Consider the following 20064-nt stretch of genomic DNA (forward strand, 5'->3'; position numbering starts at 1 on the left):
TTCGTCTCATGTATCTATTCCCGCATGGGTGAAAGAAAGCCCCTTTTAGGAACCTTCACAAATCACTTTTAACGACCATGGATTTTCCTTCATCAACTAGATGGCTTGATCTACGCACGCATGTTCTCTAAGTTGAGACCGTCTATGAGTGCCTATAAATCGTGATTGGCACCGTTTGCATATCAACACTTTTCTTTTCCTTTTCAGTTCGTCCTCTCTGGGACTCTCTATATGCGATTGGAAAGGTAGCGACAATTGGCCTGCGCCGGCAAGAAAGACGTCGTGCGTCTCTAGCGCAGTCTTGCATTCTAATGTACGGTGGAAATGGTGGGCAAAGTCCACACTGGAGAGAGCCTCCAGCTGCTGGCGTGGCACATAGCTACCCAGCAGCGAGTGTCCAACCTCATACTCTACTTGCGCCGCATCGGCGAGTGACACTTTGCCGCCTAGATAACCATGTACGGCTACTCTTTTGGGCCTGGATATCCTCATTTTACTGTTCTCACTGCCCTTAGTGTTTTTATTGGTGTCTGCAGATTGCTGCGTGAGCTGCTGCAGCTCTGCTGCACTGAATACTACCTGCGGCGACTTTTCTAGTGCTGATAACCCTGCAATCACCTCATAATATCCCATATTGTTTCCACTCATTATCTGCCGCTCCTCATAAACTACTATGCTCTGCCACTGTATATAAAACCACTATTTCCACAAGAGAAGCGTTTTATTTTCTTTTCCTTCTGGAACAACAAGCGCTGCCCTTCCTTCCGCGGGGCCGCCGCCTGGCGCTCGGAGTTTCCGCGGAATAATAACCGCACTATCACCGTGAGTTCTAGAATGTGAACATATATACTCATATATATTCATATATATGAGTATGTAAGTGGATGTTCAGTTCTAGAACACTGCAAAAGAACCATAAGCTTTAGGTGATAATAACATCAGTAGCTGTATTGTTTCCTCTCACCTCGTGAGTGTAATGAAGGTGAAGAAATCAACTCGATCCAAGGTCCCTACTGCATGTGTTAATTGCAGAAAAAGAAAAATCAAATGCACAGGTAAATACCCGTGCACAAACTGTATCTCTTATGATTGTACGTGCGTCTTTTTGAAAAAGAATTTGACTCAGGAAAAGGATACGTCCCTGCCTTTGGCCACTACAACTGTTCCTCGGTCTTCTTCACACCACAATGAAAAAGTTTCTGCAGATGCACATCATCTTGATAGTGTGATTAAGCTAGATAACCAAGATTATTTCAAATTGGTGAATGAGCCGATACAAACTCCGGTCTCTCCGAACACTACAAATGCATCCGATGCGACTAATAACAATAATATTCTTTTTGAAGATGATTCTGATTACCAGAAGCAGCTGATTACGTATCAGAAAATTTTAACAAATCTGTATAGTTTGCCCCCGTGTGCTGATACGCAGGTTTTGATTAATAGCACCAAGTCACAGTTGAATAATTTGATTAGTAACTGGAAACCTGGAATTGATTACCATAAGCTTTCCAACCTCTCTCCCCCTCCACAAAGGTCCATAGAAACGTGCCTTTTAACTAATAAGTATAGAAATAAAATATACATGACACGGTTCTCCTTTTGGACTGATCAAATGGTTAAAAGTCATAGTTCAGATTCATTTTTGGCTACTACCCCATTAGTTGATGAAGTATTTGGCCTTTTCTCTCCAATACAGGCATTTTCGTTAAGGGGCATTGGCTATTTAATAAAGAAAAATCTTGACAATACAGGCCCACTGATGCGAATAGACACAAAGGAAACTATTTACTTGATACTAAGATTGTTTGATTTGTGCTATGAGCATTTAATTCAAGGTTGCATCTCCATTGCTAACCCATTGGAGAACTATCTTCAGAAAATGAAGCAATCCTTTACTGCGGCAGCACCCGCTACTTTGCCCACTTCTCCGACACCTTTATCCAGTGACTTGGTGGTCTCTGTTGTTAATCAATTGCCTCAACCGTTCATACAAACGATTACTGGTTTCACGACTTCCCAACTAATAGATAATCTACATGACTCATTTTCGATGTTTCGAATAGTGACAGAAATGTATGCACAGCATAGAAAGCACTTTGCGGAATACTTAAATCAAGCGTTTTCTTTACCTCTTCAAAAGAGTAACTTGTTTTCATCATTTTGTTCCTCGGAATATCTTTTATCCACTCTTTGTTACGCGTACTATAATATCACCTTATATCACATGTTGGACGTAAACACTTTGGATTATTTAGAAATTTTAGTGTCGTTGCTAGAAATCCAGAATGAAATTGATGAACGTTTTGGATTTGAAAAAATGCTAGAAGTTGCAGTCACATGTTCCATTAAGATGGGATTGTCCCGTTGGGAATATTATGTTGGAATAGATGAAAACACTGCTGAAAGAAGAAGAAGAATTTGGTGGAAGATTTACTGCCTGGAAAAGCGTTTTTTAACTGATCTTGGTGACCTGTCTTTAATTAATGAACGTCAAATGAACTGTCTTTTGCCAAAGGACTTCAGGGACATGGGATTCATCAATCATAATGAATTTCTAACAAAAATTAGCACATGCTCACTATCACCATCATCGCCCGAAATAGAGAGGTTGTCTTTGTCCCGATTGATTGAGTATGGAAAGCTAGCGATCGCACAAATTGTTGGGAATTTTTTTTCAGAAACTCTTTATAATGAGAAGTTCACATCTTTAGAAACATCGGTTAAACCTGCGCTCGTTAGGCAAAAGTTATTGGAGAATGTTTTTGAAGATGTTGAGTCATTAAGGATGAAATTGGCTAAAATAAAATATCACACTTCGAGAGTTTTTGAGGTAGCTCACTCTAGATATCCAGACTACTCAAAAAATGATTTGATTGAGGCAGCTAAGTTTGTAAGTTACCATAAAAAGACATGGTTTTCTATCTGGGGTGCTGTTACCAATTTAATTGCTAGACTATCCGAAGATCCAGAAGTATTAACCGAGCAAACCTTGAAATATGCGGATGAAATGTATCGAGATTGGAAAGAAATTAATCAATTCTTAATACAGGTTGATACCGATTTTATTGTTTGGACTTGTTTAGACTTTTATGAGCTGATATTTTTCGTGATGGCTTCAAGGTTTTATGTTGAAAATCCGCACATTAGTTTGGAGGATGTTATTAATACTTTGAAAGTCTTTAAGAGAATTACCAATATCATGTCTTTCTTTAACAATAATTTAGACGAAAAAGATTATGACTGTCAAACTTTTAAAGAGTTTTCGAGAAGTTCGAGCTTAGTTGCTATATCGATAAGGATCATATTTATAAAATACTGTGATTCTGAACAAATTGATAGAGCTGAAATAATTGAACGTTTGAAAGAAGTTGAACCGAAGTTGAGTGATCTTTTGAGGGAGTTTTTTGATACTCGTTCTTTTATTTACAAATATATGTTGAAATCTGTTGAGAAATCAGGCTTCCATTTAACAATTAGAAAAATGTTAGAAAGTGACTACAAAATTTTATGCAGGGATAAAGCCGCCACTGGAAATGTTTCTGAACAAGGTAATGTAAACCAAGTTTCACAGCCATATGACGGAACGGTTCCTGTGTACAGTAATTCTTCTACTTCACCAGCAAATTCGCCGTTGAAGCTATCGTCGTTGTTGAACTCTGGAGAGGAATCTTACGCCCAAGACGCATCAGAAAATACTTCATGTAATTTACCACACCAGCGTCGATCGTTGCAGCCTCCTAAAAGACAACCATTTGCGCTCAGCCAAGTAGGTGGTAACGAGAATAGTATATACAATCTTGGCACTTTAGAGGAGTTTGTTAACAGTGGCGATTTGACGGATTTATATCACACCCTTTGGAATGATAGTACTTCAGATCCATTCTTATAAAATTACAAAAAAAAGAAAAGTAGTACAATAGTAGAAGAGTAAATTGATTATTCTGCAACCACTGACAAACAAAAATTATGGTGTCCTTATCTTTGGACAATAATGAGCTGATTTGATTAGTTTTCGTCTGTAATTCTGGACATCTTTCACATTAGACAAACAGTATACTTAGTTCGTGCCTACTGCTACAAAATGCTCTTTGACCGCAAAGGTTAGGAATTCAGAGGAGATTTTTACAAGTATAACCTCGGTGAAGCTCTTACTTCAGTAATATGACCTGTTTACTTACATAAGTAGGATTTTGGACCTTACTGTGAATGTTGGTGATATTTATGAAAGCAGTTTTACTTAACTATTTGTGCTGCCCTTCTTGCTGAGTTATTCTGCTAGTATTTTGTTATTTTATTAGCGTAATTATTTTTTGAGATATAGCAGTAATATTTAATGATTTTTGGGATTGGATTGCCGAAAAAGAAATCTTACTAGCTATGCAGAAATAAAGTAAGGCCCCAATTTATAAAAAACAATTTCACTAACTCTTCTTACATTTTATACCGTACCATCCGTTATCGAATTTGTTGATAATTAGTAATTTTTGTAAGTTGAAATAATTGAGAATAAATCGTTCTTTCTTAAATTATATAAAAGAGATATATAAAACACACGCTGATTGATTATATTAAATCCAATTGTTCAGGCATAATTCGGAACATTGATGATAAGCTTTTGGTGATAACTCATCTTCTTATATACTAAGTTATGGTCAATTAATAGATCTTTGCTTTACTACTGCAGTAAATTCTATTATTATAATTTTTCCTAATCCAATTTATACGAAGAATGTATAGTTGTAATCGCTAATTCCAACAGAATTGCATTTCAGCTTTTACTTTATATATAATCATAATTAACTTTTATATTTTGAAATCTATTATTATTCATAAAATTAGGCAACTTGGCCGAGTGGTTAAGGCGAAAGATTAGAAATCTTTTGGGCTCTGCCCGCGCAGGTTCGAGTCCTGCAGTTGTCGTTTCTTTTTGCTAACTGTACATGTATTTGAATTTGAGAGAGAATAGTGGACTTCTCCTTTGAGTTTGTCAATTGTCTTTATTAACTGTATGGTAGGAAACACAGGTTTTAAATGGTTAGAAAAATATTCAGTCGATTTGAATATATGGCAAAAGACTTTGATCTACGTTTCAAGATAAGCGTTACAAATATATACCTTTTTTTTACAATCACCACATTGCGTATTAGAAGCGTAGTATATGATTATCACTTATTAGTAAATTTCTCTCTTATCCACCCAAGCTCCAAGGTTACCTACCTACCTTTCGTTTTATTTTTTCGAACACGCCTAGATCTGGTACCACCCGGACGTCCTTCTTGAAAAATTTTGAGTGTATGTCTTCCCGAAAATTTTTAGCGATGAGCATTGAAAAGTTGGCGTATTCAATTAAGTACAGTATATAACCTTGATATACAGAAATAAAACACTTGAGAACAGAGCGTATCTTCCCTCATTTATATACTTTTTGTTTTAACTCGTTAGGCGTATTGGTTACACTTTGAATATCGGCTATACATATTTCATTGACAATATGGCTAAACAAAAGCAAACTACAAAATCGTCTAAACGATATAGGTATTCTTCCTTCAAAGCCAGGATCGACGATTTGAAAATTGAACCAGCAAGGAACCTAGAAAAGAGAGTGCATGATTATGTTGAGTCATCGCACTTTCTTGCTTCTTTCGATCAGTGGAAAGAAATTAATTTAAGTGCCAAGTTTACGGAGTTTGCAGGAGAAAACGAGCATGATGTTCAAACCCTGCCCCAAATATTATACCATGATGAAAAGATTTTTAATTCTTTGGTTTCATTTATCAACGCGCATGATGAGTTTTCCCTGCAACCACTATTGGACCTCTTAGCTCAATTCTGTCATGATTTAGGTCCAGATTTTCTAAAATTTTATGAAAAAGCCATCAGAACCCTGATAAATCTGTTAGATGCTGCCATAGAGTTTGAATCCTCTAATGTTTTTGAGTGGGGTTTCAACTGTTTGGCTTATATCTTCAAGTATCTTTCGAAATTTTTGGTTAAGAAGTTGGTACTGACATGTGACCTTTTAATCCCACTATTATCTCATTCGAAGGAATATCTTTCAAGGTTTTCAGCAGAAGCGCTGTCCTTTTTAGTGAGAAAGGCTCCCGTTTCTAACTTAAGTAAATTTATCGAATCTGTCTTTGGAAAATTGGAGGAAGGTGATGAGCAAAGCAATCTTTATGAAGGTCTTTTGATATTATTCACTGAATCCATGACATCTACGCAAGAAACGTTGCATTCTAAGGCTAAGGTTATCATGAGTGTTCTATTACAGGAGGCTTTGGCGCAATCATCACCAGAAAGATCTGTTTCATTGTTGTCAGATATTTGGATGAATATTAGTAAATATGCCTCTATCGAAAGTTTACTTCCGGTCTATGACGTCGTGTTTGAGAACTTCAATAATTTACTCGACAGTACCAACCTCGATAGGATAATGAAAGTGTTGGCAACTATTGTCTTTTCTGAAAGTGGTAAGAAAATTCCTGATTGGAACAGTATTATCAGTTTGATTGAAAGAATAATGAATCAGAATGAAAACTGTGCTTCTCTTTCACCAGATAACCTAGCATTCTTATTTGCCTTGTTTATTCGTAATACTGATGTGAAAACTCTGACTCAATTTCACCAAAAGCTTTTCAACTATGCTCTAACAAATATTGCAGATCATTTCCTTGAATTCTTTCAATTTGCATTAAGGTTAAGTTATGAAAGGGTATTATCATTCAACGGCTTAAAGTTCCTGCAATTATTTTTAAAGGAGAACTGGGAATCACAAGGGAAGAAAATTGCACTTTTCTTTCTAGAGATAGATGAGAAGCCTGAATTACAGAAAGTATCGAAAGTCATTTTTCCAGAGGAGTTCCTTTTATCTATCAGAGACTATTTTATCACATCAGAAATCAAAGATTCGGACGATCTTTTCGAAATATATTGGCGAGCTATAATTTTCAGATATTCAAACTTAAAGGATTCAGTGATTATTAACTCTTTGCTTGAACGTATTTTTTTAACTTTTACATCTCCAGATAACTTTACAAAAGATACGGTTGGTACACTCTTAAAAGTATATTCTAAGGGAGACTACGCTTCAGGGCAAGATCTATTAAAGACTATTTTAGATAATTACGAAAACTACAAAGTAAGTTTAAGCTTTGTAAGCGGATGGAACAAGTTAGTGGGTAACCTACACCCTTCAGAAGATATAAAAGAACTATTATCACACTATCCAAAGCTTCTCATTGACTTGACAGATAACCTTGTGTTACCTGATGGGAAAATTCGTTACGAAACTTTCGAATTAATGAAGGCCTTGATGCATTTGCAGGGTACACCAATACCTGAGCTTCTTTCTTCATGCATGATTATCGAGCAAGTACCTCTTACATTACAAAATGCCAGAGACTTAACTATCAGAATCAAAAATGTTGGTGCTGAATTTGGAAAAACTGAGACAGACAAACTAACGTCTTCTTTTTTTCTCAAGCATCTGTTTGGACTTTTAACTGTTAGATTTTCTCCAGCTTGGACAGGTGTTTTTGATACTCTTCCTAATGTCTACACAAAAGATGAAGCTCTTGTGTGGAAATTGGTATTAACGTTTATTAGATGCCCTGATGAAAATCAGAAGTTGGATTACTATGAGCCTTTGCTTGAAGATGGTACGGACACAATACTGTGGGATTCTGGCGTGGTGAGGTTAAGAGACACCATTGATACGTTCTCACAAGTTTGGTCAAAGTATTCTACTCAAAATACGAGCATAATAGGCACTACTATAGAAAGAAGGGGGAACGTCACCTACCCAGTTTTGATTAGAAATCAGGCTTTAAAAGTTATGCTATCTATTCCTCAAGTTGCAGAAAGACACTTTGCCGATATTGCACCTTTTGTTTTCAATGATTTCAAGACCTATAAAGATGAAGAGGATTTGGAAAATGAGCGTGTTATTACTGGTTCATGGATGGAAGCTGATAGGAACTTGTTTTTGAAGACTTTAAGCAAATTCAAAAATATAAAGAATGTTCACAGTACAGTGGAACTGCATGATCATTTGATGGTTTTATTGGGTAGTCGTAATACAGATGTTCAGAAACTGGCGTTAGATGCACTTCTTGCTTATAAGGATTCTACACTGAATAAGTATAGAGATAACTTAAGGAATCTATTAGATGACACTTTATTCAAGGATGAAATTACAACTTTCTTAACAGAAAATGGGTCACAGGCCATCAAAAATGACGATGAGAAGGTGATTATGCCATATGTTTTAAGAATTTTTTTTGGTCGAGCACAAGTACCCCCAACAAGTGGACAAAAAAGAAGCCGCAAAATAGCTGTTATTTCTGTTTTACCAAATTTTAAGGAGGCGTACGTTAATGATTTTTTGACTTTGGCTAGTGAAAGACTGGACTATACCTATTTCTTCAACAACAACCACCAAATAAATGGCTCAAAGGCTACTTTGAAAACTATAAGACGTATGACTGGTTTCATCAACATTGTAAATTCAGCTCTGTCTGTATTGAGAACAAATTTTCCATTGCATACTTCCTCAGTGTTGCAACCGTTAATTTACTCGATTGCTATGGCATATTATATCCTGGATACTGAGGGCACAGAAGAGGTTCATTTAAGGAAGATGGCAGGCAATTTGAGGCAGCAAGGTCTAAAATGTTTCAGTAGTATCTTTGAATTTGTCGGGACTGCGTTTGATTGGTCCACATCTATGGATGGTGTCTACACTGTTGTAGTTAAACCACGTATCCCGCACTTTTCAGATGAAAATTTACAACAACCCTCCTCTTTGCTACGAATTATCCTTTATTGGGCACATAATCCCTCTTTGTACCCATTTCTGTACTACGATGAACTAGCAGCAGCTACTGCGTTGATGGACACCATATCAAACCAACACGTTAAGGAGGCTGTTATTAGTCCCATTATTGAAGCAGCGGATTCGATTATCAGAACACCAGTAAATGATGATCATTACGTAGATTTGGTGACTCTTATCTGCTCATCCTGTTTGAAAATACTTCCCTCGTTATATATTCGACTTTCTGACTCAAGCTCTATTTCTTCGTTTTTGAACTTGTTAGTCAGTATTACTGAATTGGGATTTATTCAAGACAATGATGTTAGAAGTCATTTGGTCTCTTCACTGACATCCATATTGAAGGGAAAGATAAAAAGATTGCCAGAAAATGATACCCAAAAAATCCTAAAGATATTGAAACTTATAGTATTCAACTACGATTGTTCTTGGAGTGATATTAAGGAACTCTATGCAACCATATCGTCTTTGTTTAAAACATTTGATGAGCGAAATCTCAGAGTTTCCTTAACAGAGCTCTTCGTGGAACTTGGTAGAAAAGTTCCTGAATTAGAAAACATTTCTAAATTGGTTGCAGACTTGAATTCATACTCATCTTTGCGTATACATGAGTATGATTTCCCTAGAATTCTATCCTCCTTCAAAGGGCTCATTGAAAATGGTTACAAGTCTTACAGCGAGATGGAGTGGCTTCCTCTATTGTTTACCTGTTTACACTATATTAACGATAAGGAAGAACTTGCGCTAAGAACAAACGCATCACATGCGATAATGAAGTTTATTGATTTTATTAACGAGAAGAATAATTCTATTGATGCCACGCCATCAATTTCTATGCTAAAAGACATCCTTTTACCAAGTATAAGGGCTGGTCTCAGACATCCTTTAGAAGAAGTACAAAGCGAATATATATCAGTGCTGTCATATATGGTGAAAAACTCTAAATATTTCACAGACTTCGAAGATATGACCATTTTGCTCTACAATGGTGATGAAGAGGCAGATTTCTTCACAAATATTAATCATATTCAACTGCATCGTCGCCAAAGAGCTATCAAAAGGTTAGGTGAACATGCTCATCAACTCAAAGATAATAGTATATCTCACTATCTGATACCAATGATCGAGCATTATGTATTTTCAGATGACGAAAGGTACAGAAACATTGGGAATGAAACGCAACTAACCATTGGAGATTTGGCACAACATATGAGTTGGAACCAATACAAGGCTCTTTTCAGAAGGTATATTTCAATGCTGAAAAACAAACCTCATCAAATGAAGCAAGCCACACTACTAATTGTTCAACTCTCAGTTTCCCTTAGAGAAACTTTTCGTTCTGTAAGAGGTGAAACTGAATCAAAGTTTACTTTGAGCAAATTCCCTTCTAACTTGGAAGAACCCACTAATTTTATTAAGCAGGAACTGTACCCGACACTTTCAAAGATTCTAGGCACAAGAGATGACGAAACTATCATTGAAAGGATGCCTATTGCGGAGGCTCTAGTTAATGTTGTTTTGGGGCTCACAAATGATGACGTTGTCCATTTCCTTCCAAGTATCCTAACGAATATTTGCCAAGTTCTAAGAAGTAAATCCGAAGAGTTAAGAGATGCCGTAAGAGTGACTCTCGGTAAAATTAGTATTATCCTAGGTGCTGATTATCTTGTTTTTATGATAAAGGAGTTGATGGCCACTTTAAAACGTGGTTCTCAAATTCACGTATTAAGCTACACTGTCCACTATATCTTGAAGAGTATGCAAGGAATATTAAAACATTCCGACTTAGACACTTCTTCCAGCATGATTGTTAGGATCATAATGGAAAACATTTTTGGTTTCGCTGGTGAAGAAAAAGATTCAGAGAACTATCACACAAAGGTTAAAGAAATTAAGAGTAACAAAAGCTATGACGCTGGTGAACTTCTCGCTTCAAACCTTAGCTTGACAGAGTTCGGTACATTGCTTTCTCCTGTGAAAGCTTTGTTGATGGTTAGAATTAATCTGAGGAATCAAAACAAATTGAATGAGCTATTAAGACGATATCTGCTGGGTCTGAATCATAATAGTGATTCTGAATCGGAGGACATTCTTAAATTTTGCCATCAGCTTTTCCAGGAGTCAGAATTAAATAATAATACTCAAAAACCTAAGAGGAATGTGAGAACCGAAGTGGACGAAAAAGAAGATTTTTTCTTGGTTAATTTGGAATCGAAATCATACACTATCAATTCACATAGTTCCCTTTTGAATAGCACTTTGCAGAAATTTGCCTTAGATTTGCTCAGAAACGTGATAACCAGACATCGTTCTTTTCTGACTGTGTCCCATCTAGAAGCCTTCATTCCATTTTTGAGAGACTCATTAATTTCTGAAAATGAAGGTGTGGTAATTAGTACGTTACGTATTTTGATCACATTAATCAAGCTGGAATTTTCTGAAGAATCTAGCGAGATCTTCAAAAACTGTGCAAGAAAGGTTTTGAACATTATTAAGGTTTCTCCCTCAACTTCAAGTGAATTATGTCAAATGGGTTTGAAGTTCCTTTCTGCCTTCATACGTCACACGGATGCCACGTTGAAGGACACTGCCTTGAGTTATGTTCTGGGAAGGATCTTGCCAGACTTGAACGAACCAAGCAGACAGGGCCTCGCTTTTAATTTCCTGAAAGCACTTGTTTCAAAACATATCATGCTTCCAGAACTTTATGACATTACGGATACTACCAGGGAAATAATGGTCACCAATCATTCAAAAGAAATTAGGGATGTGTCTAGGAGCGTCTATTATCAGTTTTTAATGGAATATGACCAAAGTAAGGGCCGTTTAGAAAAGCAGTTCAAATTCATGGTAGACAATTTGCAGTATCCTACCGAATCCGGCCGTCAGTCGGTAATGGAATTGATCAATTTGATCATTACAAAAGCAAATCCTGCCTTACTATCAAGATTATCATCTTCCTTCTTTCTGGCACTAGTCAATGTTTCCTTTAATGACGATGCGCCAAGATGCCGTGAGATGGCTTCGGTTTTAATTTCAACAATGCTTCTGAAACTTGAAAATAAAGACCTTGAAATTGTCGAAAAATATATAGCTGCTTGGTTAAAACAAGCTGATAATGCATCTTTTCTGAATCTTGGGTTGAGAACTTATAAGGTTTATTTGAAGAGCATTGGATTTGGACATACTATTGAGCTAGACGAGCTTGCCATTAAGCGTATAAGATACGTTTTGACCGATACTTCCGTAGGATCAAAACATGAGTGGGATCTGGTATTCTCAGCTTTGGATACATTTTCGTCTTATATGGAATCTACAGAAAGTATTTACAAGCATGACTTCAAAGACATATGGGATGGGATCATTACGTGTCTGTTGTATCCACACTCGTGGGTCCGTCAATCTGCGGCTAAACTTATTCATCTTCTAATATGCAACAAGGGTAAACTGGAGGTGCCGTTGACCAACGTGGAAGTTCAAACCATTGCAACAAGAGTTCTACATCAATTAGGTGCGCCTTCAATTACAGAAAATCTTGCCAATGTCTCAATAAAAACATTAGTTAATATTGGTATCCTATGGAAAGACGAGAACACACCATTTATCATGGATATGTCGAAGAAAACAGAAGAGGAACCGAAATATACTACTGCGGTTGACTATATGATAAGTCGAGTTGGCGGTATCATTAGATCTGATGAACATCGTATGGATTCTTTTATGTCGAAGAAGGCGTGCATTCAACTATTGGCCTTATTAGTTCAAGTCTTAGATGAAGCTGAAGTGATTGCAGAAGGTGAAAAGATACTACTGCCGTTATATGGTTACCTAGAAACATATTATTCAAAGTCAGTTGATGAAGAACAAGAAGAACTACGCACTCTTTCTAACGAATGTTTAAAAGTACTAGAAAACAAATTACCAGTATCCGAGTTTACTAGAATATATACTGCTGTCAAACAGACTGTGTTAGAAAGAAGAAAGGAAAGAAGATCTAAAAGAGCGATTTTGGCTGTTAACGCTCCACAAATTTCGGCTGACAAAAAGTTAAGAAAGCATGCAAGATCGAGAGAAAAGAGAAAACATGAGAAGGATGAAAACGGTTATTATCAGAGACGCAACAAGAAGAAAAGAGTCTAACTATGATATTTTTTTATAACATGTACAGTAGTGATTTGAAGACTTATTTTTTACTAGATATGTTAGCCCGTCTATTACTAAAGGGCCCTTGGTCGTTTAACACTTTTTTTTAATTAATAGTAATACTATACACTGTATCTAATAAAACGATACTATTTATAAAACCGCTAGATAAAAGACACCAGTCTTCCTCATATGACCTACTTTAAACCCCCACGTGACAAGAATGTTTGATTTGCTTTGTTTTTGTAAACTCGGTTCTTACAGTTCTTGAGAAGCTTTGGCAGTCTTGGCAGATTTCTTTGGCAACAAGTTTTGATGAATGTTTGGCAAGACACCACCTTGAGCAATGGTGACGTTACCTAACAGCTTGTTCAATTCATCATCATTTCTGATAGCCAATTGCAAGTGTCTTGGAATGATTCTCGTCTTTTTGTTGTCTCTAGCGGCGTTACCAGCCAATTCTAATATTTCAGCAGCCAAATATTCTAAGACAGCAGTCAAATAAACCGGAGCACCGGAACCAATTCTTTGAGCATAGTTACCTCTTCTTAATAACCTGTGAACTCTACCGACTGGGAAAGTCAAACCTGCTTTAGCAGATCTAGATTGGGATGCTTTAGCAGCTGAACCAGCTTTACCACCTTTACCACCGGACATTATATATTATATTTGCGTTTGTTGTTCTTGATTAATTTTGTATTTAAGAAGACAAGATATGTATAAAATATCTAAATATCAAACACAGCTATAAGAAAAGGGATATTTAGTCAAAGATGGAAAGTAAAAAATTAAAGGAGATACCGTCGTAAACACTTGAAGAGTTAGGACAAAGTACTCTTTCCCATCCCTTATATAGAATTACTTCCACTTTCAAGAGCCTTATTGAAGTCTGTAGCTACTAGACTATAGACAGAATAGAAAATGAGTAGCGTGTCGCGTTTATGGCCCCAGATTCATGTGTTCTCTAAAATTCGCATCGCTTAGAGAAATAATTGGAACACCTTACGCGTGAGCTGTGCCCACCGCTTCGCCTAATAAATCACTGTTCCCAGAATTTCACCCCAAACTCATGGTCACGAGCGCCATTGTGCTCCGGTAAATCGCGTTTACGAGTACAACCAACAAACAACAACGCGTAATGCAATAATAGAAGGTCTGTTGTCCTATATAAGGTTATAGGATAGGCCGCCTTTAAATACAGAACTCCTAACAGTTTATATGTGAATATAAATATTAATATTTATATATATACGAATTTGCGTTGAAGTAATTTCTTTTTTCGTTTTTCTTGATACTTAGAATACTCTTTTATCCTTGTCTATTCTATTTTCATCTGTGCAGATACAAACCAACAACAGCATTCTCTACAAATAATGTCCTCTGCTGCTGAAAAGAAACCCGCTTCTAAAGCTCCTGCTGAAAAGAAACCTGCTGCTAAAAAAACAGCTACTTCTGTCGATGGTAAGAAGAGATCTAAGGCTAGAAAAGAAACCTATTCTTCTTACATTTACAAAGTTTTGAAACAAACTCATCCAGACACTGGTATTTCTCAAAAGTCCATGTCTATTTTAAATTCTTTTGTTAATGATATCTTTGAAAGAATTGCCACCGAAGCTTCTAAATTGGCAGCTTACAACAAAAAATCCACCATTTCTGCCAGAGAAATTCAAACGGCTGTTAGACTAATCTTACCTGGTGAATTGGCTAAGCATGCTGTATCAGAAGGTACTAGAGCTGTCACCAAGTACTCTTCCTCTACCCAAGCCTAAACTGTTTTCTTAGGTTTGTTAGGTTTGTCATATATTTTTATTAGTGGCATTTTTGATATATTGTAACATAAGGGTTCTGTTGTGCAGGTATGATTAGAAGGGTCTAGTCTATCTACCTCCCGAAGGGAGTTGTATAAATGTATATATATAACTTTATAACAAAAAAAATGGTAAAGAAATTAAAAACAGTTATTGCTAAAGTGTTAAACTCTTCTAGAAAATATCCTATTAAAGTTTACTACACAGGCATTTCATTTAGCTATTTTTTTTAGAACGATATCAATCTTATCTTGGGCAGTTTGATGCTTATCAGTTCTAGTCCCAACACGAATGTCAGTGTGCACTCTAACATACCCTTTTTCATGACCGTATTCATGAATTTCGCCAATCAAACCCATCACTTCATCCCAAGGTCCCTCAATTGTTGTACCAGCGCTGTGTAAAGTACTCTTCAATGGGCTTTCTCTGATTTTTTTTTGAATCAGTGCAACAAAATCAGATATACTAGCAGAATCGGTCCCAATAGGGACCATACACACATCAGCTAAACAAAATATCTTAGGCATTTTCAAACTTAGGTTTATTTGATTTACAGACTCGTGATCACAAAAGTAGTTACAATAAATCCTAACGCTTGGTCTTAATTCTTGATCTTAACTCTTTATTTTCCTTTTGAAGATGTCATTGAGTCCCTTGTTATAATATTCTGTTTTTTATGAGGACGGAGTGTGGGTGTGACTGAACCGAACTACATTGAAAAGGGAATGTGAAAGAGCCATACGATATAAACGATGAGTTGAGAAAAACTGGATTCAAGAATTGTTTGTGACATAAAGTTGAACGTTGGACTTCTATAATGGTGCGTGTAGTATTTTCTTATCTTAAACAACAATAATTAGTAATATTTTATTATATTTTTCCTTTTAAAGAACTTGGATTAGCGGGATATTTTTTTTTTTAAATTAAAACTTTTATTCCCAATATAACTAAACGTAAAAAGAAGCTTTAAAGATACAAACTGTTGATAATTAGTTGTTTAGTAAGTTATAATAATTAAGAATAAGACGTTTCTTCTTAATTTATACAAGAGAGGTATATAAAACACACGCTAGTTGATTATATTCAAGCCAATGATTCAGACACAACTCGGAACATGTTTGATAAAATTTTTATGATAACTCATCTTCTTATACAATGAGTTCTGAACAAGTAACATATCTTTATCTTACTAATGCAAAAAATTCCATTATTAGAATTTGCGTACTCCAATTTAATTGGTATCATCATAAGAATGTTTGTATTCATTTACCCAACATTATTAGTATTATGTTAAAGAATGTTTGTCATCAACTACTCCAATTTATACGAATAAATGTATAGTAGTAATCACTTATTCCAACAAAAACTATGTAAATTTAACTGATGAGTAATCCAATTGAAAAAAATCAGAAATCAAAGGTTTCATTTTAAAGAATGTCCACAATTCGTACAGAATTTGAGAAATTTAGTGACATTTCCTAAGATAATACAAAAACTACTGAATACAACAGAATCCGTTAATGACTCGTTTGTTAAGTGCAAGAAATTCGCAAATTTAAACCCTTTTAAAATATAATGGAAGTACTACCACCAATTTTACACACGACAAATTTTAGCTATATCTTTGAATATTGGAAGACACTAGTATAATAATCAATATCATATGGTTTTCTTAATAGTAGGTAAAGCATGAGCTCAAGAAAAAACTAGGTGTTTTACTTCGTGTCATGAATTTCAATTAGTATTCTTTCTTTTTTTGAATACATAATGATATATTTTCAATAATGAATATAATAAAGCGTAGCTACATAACAAGTCACATGACAATTTAAAAGAAATTATATAAATAATTCTATGCTTATAAAAAAATATTAAAATTAATTATTTTTGAAAAGTGTTAAAAAATATGTTTTTGAGCTCCGAACTAAAATTTTGTTTTAGTTTCTAGTAGATAGAAAATTTAGAATAGATATTGTGCGGGTAATGAAATACTGGACAAATATTTTGAGCGCACTCTCTGACATTTTCTTTTTATTTAGTAACGAGGTTGTAATAGTGTTTTCGGTGAAGAGCATTTCGAGAAATGGAAAATCCGAAATATTCAGGGTGTTCTCTATCGCTCTTTCTATTTAACAGTCCTGAGCAAAATTGATATATCCATTTTATCACCTGAAAATGGTAAATTTCTCAGTTCGAGGTCTCACTATAACAATATGCTCCATTCTTATGAAACTATCAAGGCGTCTGAACTAAAGAACTCCGTTCAAACCTTCAAAAAATAGAGAGAATACTAGTAACAACAATTGATACCTCGAGTTTGTATACCTAAGAAAAAAAGCCCTAATTGGGATGAAATCTGAAATACTCCTCTCCAATAGTCAACAATTACAAGGCTTCTTTCCCTATTACTTTACAGTGTCTTATTATTAAATCTATTTTCTTAACTGCAAATTGTCTCAAATATTGTCAACCTAATTTTATAACTTAATGATGAAAGGAAAGATATAATAGATATGTAACTACATATATCATCATATTAAAGGTAGTATAATTTTCTCTCGGATGGTTTTAAACTATTGAAAAATGGAAGTGGCGGACTACAAGCAGCGAGAGCTCTTCTTGCATGATTGTTCATGTACTTCAATCCGAGCAAATAACTTGTGTTAACCCAGCCAAAACCTTCTGTAGCAACGCCCTTGAAATCGGCACCTTGGTTGCCATATTCTGCATCAACGCGATGCGGATCAGTTCCTCTTGTTACATCATATTTTTCTACTACCATTCCGTTATAGTCAACAAATGATTTTGTAATCATGTATAGCCACCTATAAGCTAACCTTGTAGCCACTTGTTGATAACCATATGCAGATAAGCCTTTCCAAGCTAATATTTGATGAGGTGCCCAGCCAAAAGGATAGTCCCATTGCCTGATCGGTCTGTCAATAGATATGGGGCCTCTTGATTTCTCTGTGCACGCAACCAATCCACCAAGCATTTCTAACTGAGGAAGAACTTTCTTTACTGTAATTTTTGCTTGCTCTTCAGTAGCAAGACCGGCCCATAGACACCAAAAGGTCGTTGCAGACTCATATGACGTTCTACATTTTAGTTTGGTATTATAATCGAAGAAAAAGCCTGATTCTTCGTCCCACATATACTCGTTAACCTTTTCCTTTCTTGTTTCAGCTAACTGCTTCCAATGCTCAGAATTGGTTACCGTCCCATCGTTCTCATCTTTAAATTCATCACCGAAATATTCTTCAATAACGTTAGCGATATCGACTTCATATTTATAAAGCAAAGAGTTCAAATCAACTGTTGCTAAATAAGCACATACACCTTCAAACCTATATGTTGTGTCATGTCCTGACTCTCTCACAGCACGGTCATGCAGGAAAAATGCGTCAAGTTTAGGCTCTTTAATTATACCTTCGTTATAAAGGTGTCTAAGCTTTTCCAGAGAAACATTGTACTTCTCAGCATACGGTAGTAATATAGTATCGAAGTGATCGGGTTCAGTTTCTGGAGGGATACCAATACCATCGGGATGGTAACGAGAAAGCCCCGTGATAGGATCCAGCCTGGGACCAGAAGTCCATACTTCTTTATATTCTTTAATAGCAGCTCTGAATGCTCGTTTAAGAAACTGTATGGCGTTTGGATTGTTTTCACCTCCTATCTTTTCAAACACGAGCAGAGCCATATCAGTTAGGAAAGGAGGTTGAGACCTGCAAAGATAATAACTTCTGTTTGCATTCAAAATCTTACTATAATGGTCAATTTCAAATATAAAATGCTCCACCATACCTCTCGCAACGTCAACCTTATTACTTTCTATGAGTCCCAGCGCCATCAAGTATGAATCCCAGCCATACAATTCATTGAACCTACCGCCAGGTACCGCATAAGGATAACCAACTAGAGACCTTTCACCAGTAGATGGGTTCACGTGCTCTTCCATAGCTAACGCTAATAATCCTGGTGTGTCATTTAAAGATTTAACGTATTCTGCGGTAATGTCTTTTGGTAGGTATTCAACTTCCAGTTTCAAGGATGGGTTCATTTGAGATGCCTGAATATAAAATTCATACTGATCTGGGCAGTTATATGGAACATAAATTCTTGGATTTTTAGCACCTGGCGTATCTATTTTTGAGTCCCTAGCAATTTCTGCAATATTATAAAGATCAACTCTTCTAGTTAAATTCTTCCAAAATTGAGTGGATATCAATCTTGATAATCTATCGACTGGATTTTCATTTATACGTGCCTCATCCAGAAATATTTGATGTCTTCCGAAACTTTTTGCAATGGTCAGTTCTTGCAACAGGTTGGAAAGCATATATGTTCCTCTAACATTTACATGCTTGAAGCCGTTGGAATTTGCCGTTCCGACTTTAATAACTTTGGGACCAGTATCTTCTATAGTAATTTGGTGGTTTTTGTCCGTGTCTTCACTGGCCAGTAGCTCATCTAACGCGAGGTCTACATTATCGATATAGAATCTACGATTCCCTTGGCTACTGAGGAAACTGTCGTCTTCAGAACCCCTCCTTTTCAATGTATAGTCCTTCATGCCATTTTTGAAGTCAGAAACTTTATTGAAAACACTCATAGTTCTGGTTCTATTAAGTCTATGGATTTTTGACTGTTTTCTCGGGTCTGTTATTGGTCCATAATAAATATCTGCATTGGAGAACGGGTCAAAATACTCATGCATAGAGGACAACCGCCGGTGATGTCTTCTGCCGCCTTGTTGTCCCTCCTCTTTCAATGCTCGCTGTTCTGAACCACTTGAAAGCGGCTTTATGTTACCTTCACTATTATTACCATCGGATTGAGGATTTATTTCCGTTACTTTTGCTAAAAAATCTACCATTATTCGAGTTATATGCAGGTCCCCTTAATATACTAAGTATAAACTCACGCCTGCGTCAAATGATACCTGAAAAGGAAGATTATAAAACTATAAATAAAAAATTGAGAAATATAGAGTATCGATTTTCAATCGAAACAACTCCCACAAGCACGAGAATGCATGTAGTACATATTACTCAAAGAATTACTTCCCTGGGAGGTAATTGTAAATCCTATCCGCTTTATATAATTTAGTGGAACTGACACGCCGCTCGGAAAAACTGAACTTCAAATTACCCCGCGCGGAGATTTGCGTTAAACTCTATAAAGATGCGTGAATTTCTATTCAGTTACTTATTACTATTATTGATTGATCTTTTGCCAATCTACTTATCTTGCTCATTACTCTATAAATATTTA

The 20064-nt window shown here is 35.9% G+C and overlaps 7 protein-coding genes and 1 non-coding gene across 8 annotated transcripts; 4 read left to right on the top strand and 4 right to left on the bottom strand.

Moving 5' to 3' along the window:
- Nucleotides 1-96: 96 nt before the first annotated feature.
- Nucleotides 97-648, bottom strand: LDB7 (Ldb7p; the record flags this gene model as incomplete). The annotated part of the gene is made up of 1 exon (XM_056222386.1): nucleotides 97-648. The coding sequence occupies one exon, from the start codon at nucleotides 646-648 to the stop codon at nucleotides 97-99; it is 552 nt and encodes a 183-aa protein (XP_056080355.1).
- A 328-nt stretch (nucleotides 649-976) lies between these two features.
- Nucleotides 977-3892, top strand: PDR3 (drug-responsive transcription factor PDR3; the record flags this gene model as incomplete). Its single annotated transcript, XM_056222397.1, has 1 exon — nucleotides 977-3892. One exon carries the CDS (start codon nucleotides 977-979, stop codon nucleotides 3890-3892), a length of 2916 nt encoding a protein of 971 aa, XP_056080356.1.
- A 949-nt stretch (nucleotides 3893-4841) lies between these two features.
- Nucleotides 4842-4923, top strand: Smki_2.trna5S. The gene has a single exon. It is a non-coding gene; the product is annotated as a tRNA-Ser (tRNA).
- Nucleotides 4924-5494: 571 nt separating this feature from the next.
- On the top strand, nucleotides 5495-12976 carry UTP20 (Utp20p; the record flags this gene model as incomplete). The annotated part of the gene is made up of 1 exon (XM_056222408.1): nucleotides 5495-12976. The coding sequence occupies one exon, from the start codon at nucleotides 5495-5497 to the stop codon at nucleotides 12974-12976; it is 7482 nt and encodes a 2493-aa protein (XP_056080357.1).
- Nucleotides 12977-13237: 261 nt separating this feature from the next.
- Nucleotides 13238-13636, bottom strand: HTA2 (histone H2A; the record flags this gene model as incomplete). The annotated part of the gene is made up of 1 exon (XM_056222419.1): nucleotides 13238-13636. One exon carries the CDS (start codon nucleotides 13634-13636, stop codon nucleotides 13238-13240), a length of 399 nt encoding a protein of 132 aa, XP_056080358.1.
- A 716-nt stretch (nucleotides 13637-14352) lies between these two features.
- HTB2 (histone H2B) lies at nucleotides 14353-14748 on the top strand (the record flags this gene model as incomplete). Its single annotated transcript, XM_056222430.1, has 1 exon — nucleotides 14353-14748. The coding sequence occupies one exon, from the start codon at nucleotides 14353-14355 to the stop codon at nucleotides 14746-14748; it is 396 nt and encodes a 131-aa protein (XP_056080359.1).
- A 251-nt stretch (nucleotides 14749-14999) lies between these two features.
- Nucleotides 15000-15314, bottom strand: ECM15 (Ecm15p; the record flags this gene model as incomplete). The annotated part of the gene is made up of 1 exon (XM_056222441.1): nucleotides 15000-15314. One exon carries the CDS (start codon nucleotides 15312-15314, stop codon nucleotides 15000-15002), a length of 315 nt encoding a protein of 104 aa, XP_056080360.1.
- A 2009-nt stretch (nucleotides 15315-17323) lies between these two features.
- NTH2 (alpha,alpha-trehalase NTH2) lies at nucleotides 17324-19666 on the bottom strand (the record flags this gene model as incomplete). Its single annotated transcript, XM_056222452.1, has 1 exon — nucleotides 17324-19666. The coding sequence occupies one exon, from the start codon at nucleotides 19664-19666 to the stop codon at nucleotides 17324-17326; it is 2343 nt and encodes a 780-aa protein (XP_056080361.1).
- Nucleotides 19667-20064: the final 398 nt, after the last annotated feature.

Source organism: Saccharomyces mikatae (genome assembly GCF_947241705.1).
Source record: "Saccharomyces mikatae IFO 1815 strain IFO1815 genome assembly, chromosome: 2".
In the NCBI taxonomy this organism is placed as follows: Eukaryota; Fungi; Ascomycota; class Saccharomycetes; order Saccharomycetales; family Saccharomycetaceae; genus Saccharomyces; species Saccharomyces mikatae.